The sequence below is a fragment of the Lethenteron reissneri genome, chromosome 61 (genome assembly GCF_015708825.2).
Source record: "Lethenteron reissneri isolate LAM-NWPU_2019-01 chromosome 61, ASM1570882v1, whole genome shotgun sequence".
Taxonomy (NCBI): domain Eukaryota; kingdom Metazoa; phylum Chordata; class Hyperoartia; order Petromyzontiformes; family Petromyzontidae; genus Lethenteron; species Lethenteron reissneri.
The window spans coordinates 8201779-8221341 of record NC_083839.1 but is presented as its reverse complement, the minus strand read 5'-3'; the positions used below and the strand labels follow the sequence as shown (position 1 = coordinate 8221341).

General features: G+C 54.2%; 3 protein-coding genes across 3 annotated transcripts in view; 1 reads left to right on the top strand and 2 right to left on the bottom strand.

Moving 5' to 3' along the window:
- Window positions 1-1414: 1414 nt before the first annotated feature.
- PFDN5 (prefoldin subunit 5) lies at window positions 1415-11566 on the bottom strand. The gene is made up of 6 exons (XM_061576526.1): window positions 11433-11566; window positions 6464-6566; window positions 5903-5934; window positions 5307-5381; window positions 3587-3692; window positions 1415-3154 (listed from the first exon to the last, which is right to left on the bottom strand). Exons 1-6 carry the CDS (start codon window positions 11496-11498, stop codon window positions 3072-3074), a joined length of 465 nt encoding a protein of 154 aa, XP_061432510.1. The 5' UTR covers window positions 11499-11566; the 3' UTR covers window positions 1415-3071.
- Window positions 11567-12436: 870 nt separating this feature from the next.
- On the bottom strand, window positions 12437-17025 carry OXSM (3-oxoacyl-ACP synthase, mitochondrial). The gene is made up of 2 exons (XM_061576556.1): window positions 15300-17025; window positions 12437-14202 (listed from the first exon to the last, which is right to left on the bottom strand). The coding sequence occupies exons 1-2, from the start codon at window positions 16301-16303 to the stop codon at window positions 13761-13763; spliced, it is 1446 nt and encodes a 481-aa protein (XP_061432540.1). The 5' UTR covers window positions 16304-17025; the 3' UTR covers window positions 12437-13760.
- Window positions 17026-18307: 1282 nt separating this feature from the next.
- The window catches only part of LOC133358317 (DNA topoisomerase 2-beta-like), a 49226-nt gene continuing 47970 nt past the window's right edge, over window positions 18308-19563 (top strand). Inside the window, exon 1 of the mRNA XM_061576576.1 lies at window positions 18308-19040. Coding sequence (XP_061432560.1) covers window positions 19002-19040 — 39 coding nt within the window. The 5' untranslated portion in view covers window positions 18308-19001. The remainder of the gene's footprint in view (window positions 19041-19563) is intronic.

Here is a 19563-nt window from a genome sequence, read left to right as displayed (position 1 = left end):
CCTCGTCGTGTGGACAATTTACAGCAGCAGCAGCAGCAGCCCAAAACCATCTCAACATAATCCCAGCGGCGCTCGTCCACACGCGGCTCCACCCCCGCGGAATCGATCGCCTGGCCCCGCGCGATGATTAATGAATTCCCACGGGGGTCTCATCGGGCTAATCACAGGGAACGGTTCAACTCGCAACGGCACTCTCCGGGCTCGCCTTCCAACACCGCATCCTACCACCTCCGCCCAAAGACAAAGATCCCCCGTACAGCCTTGAACAGGCTGTAGGGGCAAGTGCTGTTAGCGAGCAGCAGCTATGAAGGACGGCACGGCACACGAGGTGGCGGGTGGCCAACACCACGCCCGGCCGCCTTTGTCTCCCTAGTGGCGATGTTTACACACCGCGCTCATTTGAGGCCGAGGCGACCTAGAAGATACCCAGGACCGGTTCAGATAATTATAATCGTCTCCGGTGTTGGCCGTGAGCGGGATTCAAACTCTGGCCGCCGGGTTCGTAGCGCAGCGCGCGAACCTGCTCCACCCCCCCCACTCCATCTCCCCCCGCCCCTCCCCCCCCCCTAAGAGATTAACGCAGCAGCGGCAGCACAGAATTCAAATGGAGCGCCGCTCCCCCGCCACAACTTTATATGCGCGCCGCGCGCCCGTGCCCTGTAATTAAATAACGGCGCTAAAGACGACGAGCAGCGCGGCCGTGGCCATGCAGCTCGCGCCGTGGAGCCGACGGTAAACCCACAGAGAATACAGACGCATAGATACCCACAGAAGATACTTGAGACACATATAGATACATAGAGATCCACAGGGATACGGAGACCCATAGACATGCATAGACCCATATACTGAAGATGTATACAGACCCACAAAGATACTTGAGACAGAGATTCACAGATAGATTTCGGAGATAGAGACCCATATACATACGTCGATCCATATACATGCATATACCCTATACTGGAGATGCATATAGACCCACAGAGATATAAATCTATCCATAAATATTGATACATACACACAGAGACTTCGTAGAGACACGCAGACCCATCTGGATGCATATAGACCCACAGAGATATAAATCTATCCATAAATATTGATACATACACACAGAGACTTCGTAGAGACACGCAGACCCATCTGGATGCATATAGACCCGGAGACGCAGAGACAAAGAGATGCATTCAAGACAAGCCACAGTCGTGCAATTGTGTCCATGAAATCCAAAACCACGCAACGCACAATAACAGCGAAACGACACGAACCCTCTCTCTCTCTCTGCCGAAGCCCTCTCGTCGTGTCCAGCACATCTCGACGTTGGCATCTCCGGCTCTTGAACCGAATTGCCGCTGCCATCGTGTGCTACGACCGAATAGAACCGCACAGAGACAACAAAAACACCCGGCACAGCAGATTTGATTCGTCACTTTACTTGGTGAAACTCCAGGCCCGAGAAGAGTCCGCGGGCGAGAGCACAAATCGTCACCGCCCACGGCAGAACGACTTCAGCACAGGACGAGATGTTGTTCCTCGTACGGCGTAAGAGTGCCACTCAATGTGCGATACGGAAAAGTGAAGCCTCCGTTTCCTGGGATTTCCTCCCTCCTCTCGACGCGTGACTCTCGGTGTGAAAGTCAGCGGCCGAGAACCTCGATCGACTCTGTTCACACACTTCCAGGCTGCTCACGATTCCTTCGCAACGCTGTTCGGCTCTCGTCGACCACCCGGCAAACCCTCGAGGGGTTTGTCTCTAAACTCGCAGCGGCGCCACAGGCAGACGAACAACACCAGCACACGCGCGACCTTGCAGGCAACAAACTTTAATTTTTTAGCGGCACCATAATACGGTCAACGGTCGTTCCATTGTATGCGAGGACTCGTTTCGCACACGGCTATGACATAATCCGCTGTTGTTGGCCACACAAACTGAAGCCGCTCGATTTGACCCGACCCTCAGGTGGCACCAACTTCACAAGTTGTTCAACGCCAGCTCTGAGCTCACGGACGAGACGGAAACGTGACGCCGTGCCCACAATCGCGACGACGTCCGTGGCTGTGCCGCATCGTGCAGCGCCCCCTGCTGGAGACAAGAGCTCGCCCAGAAGTTGCCCCTTCTCTCGTAACGCACGGGAGCCCCCGCGAGCGTCGTGCACGGATGCACGGCGTCACGCCGACGAGACGATCCATCTGGTTCTTTTCAGCAGGTAAGGCTCCACTGAGCTGCCAAGCAGCTCTTTTGCAGAATTCACCTGGCCGCAGATGATAGCTCAACCAAGTGGCTTATCATCGTGTGGAAATTTATAGCGGCCAAATACTCCCAACGCGTGATGTTCATTCGAAATGTGGAGGGGAAAAACCGGGGGACCCGGGAGGGAAATCCAGGCGACCACGGGGAGAACACGCAAACTCCAAATATACAGCAGCAGGCGACAGGGTCTGGATCGAACCCACGACCTCCTGTATACCAGACGAGGTGGTTAACATCTCGCCACCGGCAGCGCAACGGCTCCACTGCCTTTAAGGGCTTCCTCCAATCAGCGTCAGGCCACGGCGATTATTTAACCGCGCGTCACCACGCCACTCGGCGGCGGGTTAGCGACCGGGGAAGCCGACGCGGAAAACCCGGTTCCGCCCGCAATGTGCGCCGACGTTACCGGGAAGCGAACCGGATGACACGGTCAGAGGTCGGCCGCGTGGTGCTAGCCGCACGCCGCTGATCGGGGACCGAACCCGTGGCTGAGCCGCAGGCGGAACGAACGTTGGTGAAATAGAAATGAAAACCCGCGCTAGAGAGAGATAAATGTTTGCGTGCGATGCCCGGCGTGGGGAGACGGCGAGCGGTCATCACAGCGGGGCGTGAACACGCCAGCATTAAATAATTGGGGGAGCGGAGAGGGGTGGCAGGGGTGGGGGGGGGTGCAGAGGGGTCAGGAGGGGTCAGAAGAAGTCAAGACAGGTCAGGAGACAATCAGGTGGGGCAAGAACGGGTCAGGAGAAGTCAGGGAGAGGTCGTCATTCAGAGTGAGGAGAGGCCGGGAGGGGAGGGGATGGGTGAGCCGCCCGCGGTGGGGTCACGCCTTGGACGCGCTCGGCTGCTGCTGCTGCATGGCCTGCAGCTGCTGCTGGACTCGCGCGTTGAATGTTTCGGTCACAGCTGTGGGAGAACAGAGATCACCAACACCACCGCCGTTACACCCCCGATGCACACGCCACATTCGCTGCGATGATAATACTGAAGGTGATGATGACGATGATGGTGCCGATGGCGTTGATATTAGCGGCAGTGATGATGGTGCTGATGATGATGGTATATTGACGTTCCCGATGATCGTAACTGATGGTGTTGTGACAGTGATGACATTGCTGAAGCTGGCGCTGATGTGTTGACATGAGCGACAGTGAGGATAGTGCTGATGCCAACGATGGAGCTAGCGATGACGACGATGACGCTGATGGTATTTGATGTGAACGATTGGGATGATGGTGATGAACGTCATGATGGTGTTCATGTTGGCGATAGTGATATTGTTGCTGCTGCTGCTGCCGGTGGTGCTGGTGCCGATGGTGCCGATGGTCGCTCGCTCACCCTGCTTCAGCGCAAACTTCTCCTGCAGCACCGGCTGGATCTTCTCAATCTGCTTGGTGAGGAAGTCGATCTTCCGCTGGAAGAACTCCTTGGCCTCCTCCACGGTCTGGGAATCATCAGTGACACGTGTCTCCACTTTAGAACCGCGAGAGTCGGAGGGCGCGTCTGGCATCACTCGACCAGCATGCGAGTGTGGATTCACACAAGTGTGATCCCCCCCCCCCCCCCCGCTTACGCAACAACTGGTATTCTCTGGGGCACTCCAGTTTCCCTCCACAATGTCCCCGTTGAGTTGTGTTGTCCTGCCCCCCTACACCTTCGTTTAGCACGGTTGGCAATGTAAGGTGCGAAAGAAGTTCAACATACATCAGTACATATATACACACAACATGGGACCTTTCCTGCCAGTATCAGAGCATAAGAATAGGTTTTACCCTTTCTGGAAATAAAACAGGTAGTGAACATGCAAAAAAACCATGCTCTAGTAATGTATGCATTGTTTTTTAAACTGATTGGTCTACACCAAAGACAGCCTTTTGGCGTCCTCTGGTCTGATACTGATTGAGACTAGGCCCTGATACATACACAAGCAGACACAATCCCCGATAGGGCCACACACACGCGAAGCTTTGCAGCCCTTCACGGACAACAGGATAAGAGAACACAGTCAAGGTGAACAGACCATCGCGGCAAACGCTTTTTGATGCCGTGGACACACCGCCATTGAATTTCGCATTTCCCATAAATATGCTAAATTCCTCTTGATATGCAAATTATTTTGTCAAGGCGCTCTTCTTCCACCCCTCCAACTCAGCTTAAATATACACTCCAAGCTTGGTGGTGTTTCATTCTTCACCTGAGGACGGCTGCTTGCGTTGTGGCCGAAACGTCGTGAGATTTTATTTTTATTATTTTATTACTTCCCTTCTACGTGACTTTACCGAAAGAACCAAGAAGATGAACACCACCATTGCTTCCTTCCTCCTGCCTAATCCTCTAGTGCTCACCCGACTCTCCAGAATTTGCTCTCGAGTTTTATCGTGACCACCCCTGCACACGTGTCCCACCCATCACAACCTCCTCCTCATCATCATGAGGCCTCCTTTGCCAGTACCAAGATATACTAATAGGGGGTTTCCCCTTTTTTCTGGCAACAAAACTGACACCTTTTGCAAGGAATCATGTTAACATTAAACACAATACTTGCAGTCACAATACTTGCAGTCTCATACGGACGCCTTTTGGCGTCATCTGGTCGAACACCATATGAGACTAGGCTCTAAGAAAAGCTGTCTCTGGTGTCGACTAATCAGTTTCAAGGACAATGTATAAATTATCAGAGTATTGTTTTTTTTGCATTTGACTGCAAGTATTGTGGTTAATGTTAACATGATTCCTTGCAAAAGGTGTCAGTTTTGTTGCCAGAAAAAAGTGGAAAACCCCTATTAGTAACCTCCTCCTCCTCTTTCCAATTACATGCACAACGCCTTACTACCATACTAGCATACTAGCATACTACCATACTAGCACGTACTATTCCCAACCTCGAAGTTGATTACCCCATCCCACATTAACATTCTCCGCGTGCCGCATGATCAAACTCTCCACGTACTGTGCCAAGGCGTTAAACGTCCCGTCGAGTTGCCGAGCACTAAAGCCCAGCGGGCTGGACGACACTTTGGGATAAGACGGTGATGGACAAGAGGCAACGGAGACCCACCTTCTCCACGTAGTAGCCCGTGCCGATGTCCACCATCACGTGCTCCACATCGTTCAGATGCCCCGGCACGTACATCTGCTGTGCGGTTAAGGGTCACGGTGCGCAGCCAAACCAAAAAGACGCAACACAACCACCACCACCCATCACCAGCAACAACAAAACGCCATCACACCACCACCATAACCACCACCACCACCAGACAGCAACAACCAGCAGTAGCAACACAACCACTGCCAGAGACCACAACACAATACCATCACTGCCAGACACAACCACCACCGGAAACAAAAACTCAGCCACCACCACAACCAGACAGAACCACACAAAACCAACACCAGGCACAACAACCACCACCAGCAACAAAACACAACCAGATAACCACACCAAACAAACAACATGACGCAACCACCAGCGGCAACAAAACACACCCACCAGACGACTGCCACCGCTGGACACCACCACCACCACTACACAATACCATCAAAACCACCGCCAACAAAACGTAACCACGTCAACAAAACGTAACCACCGCCGCCGCCAGATGACCACCACCACCACGAACCAGGGTGCAGGGGAGATGTCGAGGCCAAGGATACGGAGCTTGTGAGCGGCACCAGCAATTCTTTTCCTGCAAAAAAAAATAAACCAATGGGTGAGCGGTCATGCAGCATGGGAAGTAGTCAGATTAGCACGGCCGGGTGCGAAAGAAAGTTCAACATAAACACATGCACGCGTACGGACACGGCGGCACGGGAAGGACGAGTCGACTTCTGACGACGCTCCTGACGCAGGCGCCGAAGTGGACGCCGGAGAGAAACCGCACGCCGGCCGTTCGTTTGGCAGAAGAAGCGCCATCTCACAGGCGGAGAGTCTTTCAACGATTTAGTGACCCCCCCCGCCCACCGCCGGCCCCCCACCAGCCAACACGCGCAGCTCCATGGCCTCCCATATATTAGCCACTCCCCCCCCCCACCCCCATCGTTGTAACTTTGCTGACCCGTCCCTACTGGACATCAGTGACGAAAGAGCTTCATAGCTCATCGGATTCCTCCTCCAGTCTAAATAAGGATCCCGATTCTCCCATCCCTCACGACGTGCCAAGGCGGGCAGCGTGTTGTTTATTGTTGGAGTGTAAACCGTGTGACCTTGACACGCACCTGCATTGTCTTTATTGAGCTTGCTGAGGCATTCCTTGGACTCCACGAACTTGGTCTGAGCCACCTTCAGCTGCTGCACCGACGTGGAGAGGAAATCCAACTCCTGCGCCGCGAGTGACGGAGAGAGAAAGGGGCGCGTGTCAGGGCGCCATGCGACAACCGATCCATACCGCTGGCCGAGGGCTTCCACTCGTGTGGATAGACACACACACACACTCTCGCGTGGACGGACACACACTCGCGTGGATACACGCACACTTGCGTGGACACACACGTGTGGACACACACACACACTCACTTGCACAAACTCGCGAGGACACACACACATACTCGCCAATACGGGCAGTCCCCGGGTTACTGAAGACCCCATAAATCATGTTAAAACAAATTAAAATATGTGTTAATGTTTGCATTCATTACGCAAGCACAAATAGTGCAGCGTGGTGAGGTTGCGGATGAATACCGCGGAGTGAGGCGTACTCGCTAAACTGCCACCTCCACCGAGCCCGAGCTTTACGAGGATTAAGTTAAATAGGTTTTCTGTAGTGTTATGTAATTCTTTTCCTTTTGTAGCATTACGTAATTGTTTGTTTTCTATGCTTAGAACTTTATTTTATTCCCATGTTTTCTTCATTTTAAGTTTATTTCATGAGTTATTTACTGTATGTACTATGTTTATATGTGTGTATCTGCGTGCGTGTGTGTATGTGTATATATGGCTTTATTGACCTGGTCAAGGCCTATGATACCATCAGTAGGCCTGGGCTCTGGGTTGTTCTTTGTGCTTTCGGAGTCCCTGACTCTCTGCTCACGATCATTAAGGACCTTCATGATGGTGAGCGGGCCCGGGTAAAACTACATGACCAGGAGTCGGAGCCATTCCCTGTTCACCTTGAGGTGCGCGACAGGGATGTCCCCTGGCTCCCACATTATTTAACATATATTTCGACCACGTAGTTCGATAATCCTTCAATTGCTGTACCGGAGGAATTTCAATCTGGTACAGATACAATGGGAGGCTGATCGATGTCCGGGTGCAGTCAAGGGATGACTCTCTATTGGTCAACCATGTTATGTATGCTGATGATCTGCTAATTGCTGCTCACTCAGAGGAGGAGTTGGAGGCGCTGCTGTTGAACCTGGAGCGTGCTACTAAGAGGTGGGGCCTTACTATCAGCCCTACCAAAACGAAGCACCTGCCTGGGTATTTTGTACCATCGGACACTCCACCCCCACAACTCCTAATTGGCGATGGGGCAGTTGTGGAGAGAGTGGAGAGCTTCCCATACCTGGGCAGTGTGCTCATGAGCGGCTCCGATTTGACAGCAGCGGTCTCACTCCAAATCAGTCGAGCAGCATTATCTTTCCATCGGTTGCGTAACGCTGTGTGGAAGCTACCTGGTCTGTCACTCCACACGAAGCTTCAGGTCTTCTCGGCCACAGTCATGCCCTCCCTTCTTTACGCTTGCAAAACGTGGACCCCCCTAATGGAACATCTTCGCCGGTTAGAAACATTTAGGATGGCCTGCCTACGATCCATCCTTGGTTTAACCAGGCTGGATTGTGCGAGGAGCTTACACATCCTTGAAAGATCTGGACAAAGTCCCATCGATGATCTCCTCCAGCAGGCAAGGCTGTGTTGGCTGGGTCATGTAGCCCGCATGCCCAGCCACCGAATGCCTAAACAGCTTTTGTTCAGCCGGATGGAGGGGGCTGAACAGGTGTGGGCACGGGCTAGAGAAGAGATGGAGTGATGTGGTACAGGAGGACGTGGAGCTAAATGGACTTGCCATAGACTGGTACCAGCGGTGTCAAGATCGGCCTCTGTGGAGGAGGCTCGTGAAGGACGCTACTGGGCAGTTGGAGGCAGTCACCCTCCAGCAACAACGGAGGGCGGAGGAGCGACGCTCAACAACGAGCGGAGCGCCGGGTGGCTAAAGCACTGCAAGTTGGCACAGTAGGGGGCACAGGTGGTGCATCGACCAGTCATCTCAGTCAGTCGACCCGTGGCACCTGGGTCTGCCCCGTGATCTCCTGCCAGCCGGCGTTCGACACTTCATTTGGCCTCAACGTGCACATAGCCTGGCACAAGCGCTGTGGGGACCTCACCGCCACTTAGTGGCGAATGGCGGTTGTTGTTGTTGTTATCTGTGTGTATGTGTGTGAGTATGTGAAGTCTAGGCCTAGCCTAATGCACGGTAACGAACATTCGGAAGTACAGTAGAACCTCGGAGATCGAACGCCCCAGAACTCGAACAATTTGGTGATCGAACAAAATTTTCGACAAATTTTTGCCCCGGACATCGAATAAAATTCGGAGGTCGAACAACTTGAAAGAACCTGTTTGGATACAGTACATACTCCATTATTCCAATTATGGGTAGTGTCAGTGTCGATATTCCATTAAATTAAAGAATCAAAGTGCCGAGCGTATGTACAGTGACACGATACAGGCAGCAATACAAAACGCGATGCGGTAGAGAGAAGACGGTAGGGGAGGCACAACTATTTACGGCTATGGCAGGGGTCGGCAACCTACGGCTCCGGAGCCGCATGCGGCTCTTTACGGGCTGCTTCTTGACGATATGTACGTATGTACAGTATGTACTCAAATGCACTGCGGCTCTTGAAATACTGAATTTTGTACCGAATTGGAAAGAAATGGCTCTTCTTGTTATTTTGGTTGCCGACCCCTGGGCTATGGGATTCTATCGTTGATTTTGGGGGAAAATTGATTTTAGGGGGAAATTGTTCAGTTTCCGACATACGGAAAATTCGGGTTAGGGATCGTTCTCAGGAACTGTAACCCTTCCGTAACCCGGGGACTGCCTGTATATTTACTCTTACAGACTCGATCACCCACACACGCCTTCAACGGAGGAATAGCAAACCTACACGAACTCTCTCTCTACTGAAGCAAACCTACACGAACTCTCTCTCTACTGAAGCAAACCTACACGAACTCTCTCTCTACTGAAGCAAACCTACACGAACTCTCTCTCTACCGAAGCCGTGGCTACCAGACCTCGACATGAGTATTTAGCTCCTGAATCGCATTTCTGCCATCCTAAGCAAGAATAGAGTCGAATCTTCCGACAAAGATCCCCGTAAGTGCTGTTAGCGACCTCCTATTAAGGGCCGGCACGGCACACGAGGGGGTTGGCTGGCCAGCACCACGCCCGGCCGCCTTTGTCTCCCCTAGTGACGATGCTTACACACCGTACCAGGTACTCATTTGAGGTTGAATTGACCTAGGGAAGGCCCAGGACCGGTTTGGATAATCGTCACTGGAGTCGGTGGCCGTGAGCGGGACTCGAACTCGGGTCTTCGAGATCGTAGCAACGCAACGCGCTAACGGCTACGCGACCACCGCTCGCCACCACCAACTCAAAATCACAATATGTATTTACACCGTAGGAATCCGATGAGCTATAAAGCTCTTTTCCACACATGTCCAGTAGGGGCACGGGCTAAGAACGTTACAACAGTGTCGTTGAAGCACGATCGTTGTGTATAAAGAAGTCGAGGGGCTACATGACGGGGGAGCGTGGCAACACGGCAGGGAGCTGTGGGGGGCGATGGGACTCCTGACTCGGGCGGGCAGCCACGGGGCTGTGAGTTGGGGCAATGGAGGGAGTGGGAGGGTCGCCATACAAAGGGGTGAAGTAGCAGCTGCAAGGCGGTTCAGCCTGGAGGGGAAAGGGAGTGGTTGGGTTGTGAGAGCTCCATAGAAAGTTACAGGATAAATGAGTGAGTGTAATCAACAAGTTACCTATTCATAAGAGTTTTGTTGTTGTTAGATCATGTAAATAAATGTGTCGTTAAACCCGCCACCACCCGACACAGCCAACTAGTAAGGGTTGTCACGTAAACAACGTGGCCAATTCGTCACTAGTACAGCACTAGTGTGTAGTGTAGTGTATAGTGTAGTGTACAGTGTAGTATACTAGTACAGCACTAGTGTGTAGTGTGGTATACTAGTACAGCACTAGTGTGTAGTGTGTAGTGTATTGTGTAGTGTATAGTGTAGTATACTATTACAGTACTAGTGTATAGTGTAGTGTATAATGTAGTGTAGTGTATAGTGTAGTATACTAGTACAGCACACCGGTTGTGTGTTGGAGAGCCAAGCCACAACATTTAGAATCTGAGTGTACGACGTTTCGCCAGTAATTACAACCAGCTTCATCAGGCTACAGCCAGATTTGGGTGGTGGCGGGTTTTAGCGGCACATTTATATATTTACGCAATCTAACCCCAAAAAAACCTCTTATGGATATTGTTCGCGAAAGCCAACGCGTTAATGTTACATATTGTTACAATTAAGTAATTGTATTAAATTGTGTTACCCATTCTGGGTATACAATTTACGCGAGTGTCAGCGTCCTCTCTTCCTGCTTATATATAGCGGAGACGTTACAACAACAACAATACAAGAACACGATACAGTGCCGGGCACAAGCTAAACAAGTCACACAAACAAACAGCACGAAGTCACCGCCGCCGCCGTGCTGCCAGGCGAAGCCCACCCCGAGGTGTATCAACGTCGTCTTTTCAGAAGCCACCTGGCGACCAAATGATCGCCGCTCTACAAAGCGTCTCCCGTCACGTGTAGACATCCACAGCAGCAGCAGCAAGACAACACGCAATCATCGGAGGGCGTGCTTCGCTCCCACGCGGTGCAGGCCCCTTGCCAATCAAAGCGCCGCTGGAACGAGAGCCCCGGGCCCCGAGAACAACCGCGGGGCGAGACGAGCGAGCCGAGCGAGCCTTCCATTCGCCTCCAGCCCCGCATTTCGCACTGCAGCCCTCCAGAGTGAACCCTAAGAAACCGCCGCCATGACAGGTTCACTCACGGCCATCACCCCCAGCCACCCCGCGGCGCGGTTACCCCCCCGCCCGCCACCACCCCCGTCTGTGGGGGGGGGGTCCCTCGTTGCCGCCCCAGCCACCGAAAGCGGCCCGCTACCTGCTCCAGCTGCGTCCTCAGCGCCTCCAGCTGCTGCAGCGGCAGCTGTCCCAGCGACACCGCCATCTCCACTACGGCCTGGGTCCGAGTCCGTTGGGGGGGAAGTCTCGACGCGGTGACGTCACCGCTTCGGCTGTGACGTCACTCGCAAGGAAAACGTTGACGTAAAACGGCGTCATGACGTCATCGCGCCGAGTTGGTTGGTCACGTGCGGCGGCGATGAACGTTGACGGGGGGGGGGGCATGCGGCGTGGTGACGTCAGGTTTAAACGTGGTGACGTTGAACGGCGAATTTGCTCAGTCGGCGTGGTGACGTTGGTGTTCAACGCCGTCATGTCATTCAAGAGCCGAAGGCGGGTGACGTGCCGCGTGGTGACGTCAAGGCTAAACGCGTTGACGTCACGAATCCAAGGCGGATTCTCCCCCTCCCCCATGAGGCGTAGAATCTACGGAAGCCAGGATGGTTTTTTAGCGAGATTTATTTTAAAAAACGCTTTTATATGACAGTACAGTACAGTAATTTAATTTAGATTTAAAGCTTTCGTGACTGCAGGGATTAATGTGCTTGGTTCTTTCGGTAAAGTCACTTTGAAGGGACATAATAAAATAATAAAAATATTTTTCCCTTCTACGTGACTTTACCGAAAGAACGAAGAATAGTAATTTTATTTTCAAGTTTTTTAAAAATAATAAAACATAAACGCACTTGCACGAATTGTTCTACTTTTTGTGTGTTTAGTTTGTTGTCCTTCCCCCCGCACCTCCGACCAGCGCGGCTGACTGTGTACGGTGGCGAAAGAGCTTCAACATCGAGCAGGCCCACAGACACAGCAGAGCACAAACTTAAAGCCATCATCTCCGGAGGTCATGAAATAAGGACAGTGGATGACCCGCGCAGTGACTGGCCCTCGCCATAGGAATGTAGAATATCCACCACTATGGCTGCGTTCACTCGGGACGCAAACGATTTGAACTCCGACAAATGACCCTCAGGACGCTGATGATAATTTTCACAAGTCAACTTGGCTTTTTTATTTACATTATTCACAAGCTCCGAAAAAACTCTTCTGGGTTTTACAAATTTACACTGCTTATATAAAAATCTTCTTACAATAACGACACCGTGAACGAATGTCTGAGCACATGTGCTAAGAAGGGCTATTGACCAAAACGTGGAGCATTATACTTATTTCTTTTAAGGCAGTGTGTTTTGACACATTTGTTGAGTTTCTTTCATGATAAATGGAAAGAGACAAACATCCCAAAGCAGGAAAACCTCCTTTAAAAAAAGTCTCCACAATTTCGTGAAACTTTTCTGTCAATTTATAAATCTCAATATTCATCCTACAAAGTTCATTCACCAGGGAGAAACACAAACAAATAGACAATAAAATATATTTGCCCGTATTGAAACGGCTGTACGCCGTATGAACCTGAAAACATCCTGTACATCCTGTACAAGAATACGGATAAGGGGCCGTCCATAAATGATGTCACGCACCTGGGGGAGGGGGGGGGGGCTCAGACATTTGTGACGATGTGTGACGAGGGGGGGTGAGAAATGTGACGTCACATCAAAATGCGCAACTTTAAATAAACATAGACAACACGTTCTACTTAATTAAGAAAATAAATGTTTTCTCCTACATCAGAGTGCAGCGCCACATTAAATACGCACTACAATGACAATAGTATTTTTTTTGGGGGGGGCAGAGCTTTGTGATGTCATATTTGAGGGGGGTCTGACTTTTTGTGACGCCGTGTGACGACGAGGGGGGGGGGGGGGGGTCAAAAATCGTTCAAAATCGCGTGACGTCATTTATGGACGGCCCCTAAAATGTTTGGGTTGACAGGTATGAGTGATGGGTGTCTCCACCACATACCCTGTGAAGGTAGTCTCTCATAATTTCACTAAATTACAGACGTGTGCGTCTTCATTCAGATTCATGAGTTTCAACTCCTCACACTCTCTCTGCTCCGGTAGTCATCGTCATGCTTGATGATTGCCATCCACTCATAGTCACCGTTTTTCACTAAAATAAAAATAAAACTTTGTTGGCAAATATGTTTGTCACTAATGTCAATAAAGAAATTAACGCCGCTCTTCGACGAAGCCTTCCACCTCCCTGCACCACCACCACTGTCACCAACCATGTGGAACTTCTTTTGCACCGTATGTAGCCAACCGTGCTAATCGGAGGTGCGGCGGAAGGACAAACTAAACACAAAAAGTAGTTCTGAATAAATTAGTTACCAATTTTAGATTTAAAAGTGAATAGCTCCAGCGGCTTCTTAACATCAGCGGGAAGAGCGTTCCAGACAGGCGAATCACGCGTCCACACTGCCCAGGCACAGCGAGGCGTTGGTGCCGCCAAACCCGAACGAGTTGGTCAATGCCACGCGGCGGCGGCGGCAGCGGTCATCGTGCGGCCACGGCTGCGAGCGCAGCGGCACGAGGTTCAGGGTGCAGCCCGGCTCCACGCGGTCCAGGTTGGCGGTGGGCGGCAGCTCGGCGCGCGCGCACGCCAGGGCCGCGAAGGCCGCCTCGAGCGCGCCGGCCGCGCCGAGCAGGTGACCGGTGGCGCCCTTCGTCGATGAGATGGCGAGGGCCGGAACGCCGCCAGAGGAGGAGGAGCAGCGAGACCCGAAGAGGCGCTGGATGGCGCAGAGCTCGGCCGCGTCGCCTAGCGGAGTGGACGTGGCGTGAGCGTTGATGTAGCCGACGTCGCCGGGGCTGAGGCCGGCGTCGAGCAGGGCGGCCTCCATGCACCTGCGTGCGCAGTGGAGTGGTGGGAGTTGCGGTGAGAGGAGGTGACCGAGTGGCCGGTTCACCGCCAGGTCCGACATGTGTCACAGTTAACAGTTTAACTCCATGTGCTACAAGCCGGTTGGACACTCAACTTAGTTTGTAATCTAAATCATGTGAATGAAGGGAAATTCTATCCAAGTAGCCACAGGTCCTCCAAGTGACACAGAGACCAGTTCAACACCATGTGACAGAGTGATGCGTTGAACTCCAGGTCCTGCACGTGATATAGCGAGTAGTTCCATACCAAGTTCTACACATGACAGAGCGACCACCTCAACAAAGATCGCCCGTGTATAGCCTTAGCAGACTGCTGGGGCGAATGCTGTGAGCGAGTAGCACCTATGAAGGCCGGTACGGCACACGAGGGGGTGGGTGGCCAACACGTGGAGATGTTTTGACACACCCCACCAGGTACTCATTTGAGGCCGAGTCGATCTAGTTCAACACTCACTCACCAACACACACATACCCGTCAACTAATACGGTTTGCCCGTATTCTTGTACTGGGAAATTGAGTTTTCAGGACCACAAGGCGTACAGCCATTTCAATACGGGCAACACAAAATCATATGGCCGAGTGCGTGCATCGACATATCAAGTAAGCAGCGTCAGCATGCAAGATCACGGACAACAGCATGACAAGTAGCATTATTGACACCAATAATCAAAATGAATACAGAAAACAGTTATTGTTCAGTAACTTAATTTTTCTCTTATTTGTTTGTGTTTCTCGCTTGTGATGGGACTTTGTAGGATGAACGTTGAGATTGACAAGGGCACGTGGTGACCAATAATGTCTAAATTGGTCTGTAATAAGGTAAGGGCACTGATATAAGGGGTGGACAGGTATGTAGTGGTGAGTGTAGTGGTGGTGAGTGTCCTAGTGGTGAGTGTAGTGGTGGCGATTGGCTACTTGTTTCTCCCTTGTGATGGCACTTTGTAGGATGAACGTTGAAATGTATAAGGCCACGAGTGACCTGAATTTGTCTGCAATAAGGTAAGGTCGCCGATAAGGGGTTGACAGGTATGGGCACCCACCCACACAGACACAGGCCCACCTGTAGGCACCGTCACCATCCTCGCTGGGCGCCGTGATGTGGTTGGCGTCGCCGGACATCCCGTAGCCCATCACCTCGGCCAGGATCCGCGCGCCTCTCCCCACGGCGCGCTCCATCTCCTCCAGCACCACGACGGCGGCGCCCTCGGCGATCACGAAGCCGTCGCGCTCCGGGTGGAAGGGCCGGGAGGCCGCCCCGGGCCTCCCGTTGAAGGCCGTGCTCAGCGAGCGCGCCCGGCAGAACCCGGCCACGGCCAAGGGGGTCACGGCCGCCTCGGCGCCGCCCGCCACCATCACGTCGGCGTCCCCGCGCGCGACGAGGCGAGCCGCGTCGCCCAGGGCGTGCGCGCCCGTGGCGCAGGCCGTGGACACGGAGTGCACGGGGCCCTTGAGGCCGTGCGCGATGCTGATGTGGGCCCCGGGCATGTTGGTGAGGATCCTGGGCACGAAGAAGGGACTCAGCTTGCGGGCTCCCAGCTCGCGCAGCGACACGCCGGCGTTCACGATCTCCTCCAGGTCGGCCACCCCGACCCCGACGGCCACCCCGGCGCGCAGCCGCTCCTCGGGGCCGCGGGGCCGCCAGCCGCTGTCGTCCAAGGCGAGGCGGGCCGCCGCCAAGGCCATGACGGTGGTGGGGGACAGGTGCCTGGCCTGAGACGCGGGCACGAAGAGGGACGGGTCGAACGTGGCGCTGTCGCCGCCCCCCGTTCCGCGGGGCACCAGGCCGGCTACGCGGGACGGCAGCGACGCGAAGGCCGCGTGGTCGAGCGCCACGGTGGCGGTGTCGCCCCGCAGGAGGCGACGCCACACGGCGTCCGCGCCCACGCCGAGCGGGCAGATCACGCCGAGGCCCGTGATGACCACGCGGCGGCGAGGCGGCGACGGTAGCGGAGCGGCGCTCGCGCCGGGGCGAGCCGGGGGCGGCGACGTTGACGTGAGAGAGGCGGCCGGGTGCTTGAGCAGGCTGCGACAGGCACGCAGGTGGAGGAAGGGCGAGGGGGACATGGTCCACGATGTCGTGGCGAGATGTTCGGGAGTGGGGGGGGGTGCAGCGGGATGAGATGGATGCCGGGGGGCAGGGTCGGCGAGAGAAGGGCAGCGATGGATTAGAGAAGGGCAGTGCAGAGAATGGAGCGGGAGAGTGAAGGGCAGCGGTGAGGAAGGGCAGGGAGAAGGGAAGGCCGAGAGGAGGGAGCTGTCACGCTGCCCTGGTGATGTCTCGGCGCTTGCTCCACGCGTGACCTCGCGCCAGTTAAAGGGCAGCAGAACACGTGCGAGTTAAAGGGCAGCGGAACACGTGCGAGTTAAAGGGCAGCGGAACAAGTGCGAGTTAAAGGGCTCTGGGTGTCACCCCCCGCAGCAGAACACGTGCGCGCTTAGACAAGACGAGCCTTCTGGTGCAGCACCAACACAACGATGCGACTCGTGTCCTCTCGCCGCCGAATGATTATTATTTTTTTGTTGATTTAGAACGCCGCGTTGAAAGACACCAAACGACTTCAGAGGCACATGGCCAGCGTGAAAGAGTAGGCCAAAGCACCTCTGAGAGGGCCTCAGAGCTCCCTCCAGTGTAGAGGCCCTTTCGCCAGCAGGAGAATGAGCAAAGCAATTACAGAGCTGCGCCTGCAAAGGGCACCTGGCGATTAATCGATTTAGGCGATTAATCGATTCAGTATTCGGATCGCGATTCGTGCCGTTGGGATTTTGGTTGATGCTCCTGAGACTGGAATCGATTCCTGTGCTCATAGATTTATGCGCGAGGTTGGTTTAGATTCGTATGAGTACGAAATCACCATTAATCGAGGAATCGAAGTGAGGCCTGCATCGATAATTTTTTACGTGTGGAATCGATAGCGGCTGCATAATTACAATTGATACTGTGAATCATTTTCATGCGATACACTTACAGCTTCTGTAAATTCTGCACGCCACCGCGAAGCTAATACAAAATCGATTACTGAACATAATTGTGGTATGGATCGAGAACTCGAATCGATAATGAGTGGAATCGCTACGGAGTCGGCGCGCCTGGGTTCCTCATGCTCGCTCCTGATTGGGCGACAGCGCAGTGCCGATGTGTCACGGATCACGTGGTTCAATTGGGGGGTAGGGGAGGAGCCAGTGAGAGTGGGGGGCCCTGGGGGGGTGGAGCCAGTGAGAGTGGGGGGCCCTGGGGGGGAGGAGCCAGTGAGAGTGGGGGCCCTGGGGGGGAGGAGCCAGTGAGAGTGGGGGGCCCTGGGGGGGAGGAGCCAGTGAGAGTGGGGGGCCCTGGGGGGGTGGAGCCAGTGAGAGTGGGGGGCCCTGGGGGGCGGAGCCAGTGAGAGTGGGGGGCCCTGGGGGGGTGGAGCCAGTGAGAGTGGGGGGCCCTGGGGGGTGGAGCCAGTGAGAGTGGGGGGCTCTGGGGGGTGGAGCCAGTGAGAGTGGGGGGCCCTGGGGGGAGGAGCCAGTGAGAGTGGGGGGCCCTGGGGGGGTGGAGCCAGTGAGAGTGGGGGGCCCTGGGGGGTGGAGGCAGTGAGAGTGGGGGGCCCTGGGGGGAGGAGCCAGTGAGAGTGGGGGGCCCTGGGGGGGGGGAGGGAGGAGGAACCAGTGAGAGTGGGGGGGGCAATGACGGTGGGGGGGGGTCAGTGCCGCAGTGCCTCGTGGGTAAACTCATCTCGCACAGCCGAGTCCCACGTGACCTGCCGCGCGCGGGCGACCAGCAGGCGGCTCTGCGATTGGCTCTCCGAGCGCGGCGCGCGCATCCAAGCGGCTCTGCGATTGGCTCTCCGAGCGCGGCGCGCGCATCCAAGCGGCTCTGCGATTGGCTCTCCGAGCGCGGCGCGCGCATCCAAGCGGCTCTGCGATTGGCTCCCCGAGCGCGGCGCGCGCATCCAAGCGGCTCTGCGATTGGCTCCCCGAGCGCGGCGCGCGCAACAAGCTGCTCTGCGATTGGCTCCCGCCAGCGGCGCCGCGTCTCAGCCCCGCGCGGCCTCGACTCGGTCCCGCGGATTAAAACAAAAAAATTCTCTCCACCGCCGCCCCCCCCCCACTGCCAAATCAAACACCCCCCCCCTTCCCCGTCACGTTTATTATTATTTTGTGTACGATTGTAGCTTTTTAAAATTAAACAACTTTCGCTGCTGTAGTATTAGCGCGTGAGGGGGAGGAGGAGGAGGCGGCGGCGGCGGCCCTTGCCTTTGGCCACAGACCCCCCCGGCGACTCCGGCGGCGGCCTCCCGCCTCGCTGGGGCGGCTCTCCCCTCTCCCTCAGCCTCCTCACTCAGCCTCTCATTGCCTCCCTCAGCCTCTCTCCCCTCAGCCTCTCTCCCCTCCGCCTGTCCCCTCCGCCTCTCTCCCCTCTCCCTCAGCCTCCTCACTCAGCCTCTCTCCGCTTTGTTCTCGCCGCGATTTCGTCGATTGGACGAATCGCGATTACAACTTAAGCCGACCGGGGGGAGAAGAAATTACAAACAACAAAATCATAATTATCGCTCGCCGCTGTCGACAAGTCCGCACCGCGGACGGCCTCTTGTGTCGAGAATAAATCAAATCGGCGACGTTTCGGGGCTATGGGCCCTTGACAGTAGCGCGTCAAACAATAGCGTTGTTTTCGTGGTGGGGTTTTAAATTTTTGTTGTTCCCCTCCGCTTCGTCGAGGGTTTAGGTTAGACGCCGTTTGTATTCTTTGTGTAATTATTGTTACGGACGGACGGCCGCGAGCGAGATGTCCAAGAGCAACGGCGACGCGGGGCTCAAGTGGGTGGTGAGTGTCGGGTCATCGATTTCATCAAACGCCACGGTCGCCGACGAATCGATAAGTGACAAATCGGGTTGTTAATCGATATTCGTATAACCGTGCATTGGGTTCAAAGGTTGATCAAGTCGGATGTTTGCGACTCGTTACCCAAACTGTGTACCTTGTGTATTAAAAAAGTGTGTGTTGTCAAGACCGTCCCCAACCACCACCCAACGTGAATTCTTACACGATGCCAGTGCCCATATAATGCGAGAATTGTTCAAATCTCCCGTGAGCGGCGTTAGATGCTTGTACACAGCGTCGGGTGGTCGAAGCCTTGACGACACACGCAAATCTGTGTCATGAACGTGGGCCTCAAACATCCATGACCAGTCTGTAATCGATAGTCTCGAATAATCGTTTTTGATCGTAGATCATAGGTCAATCGCCTGCACAATCCGACTAATGGATAAGCTTTGAGCGACGTTATCTCTATAGATAGTCGATTACTCGATAGCAAGCAGATTCCGAGTAGCTCCTGCCCACCCCT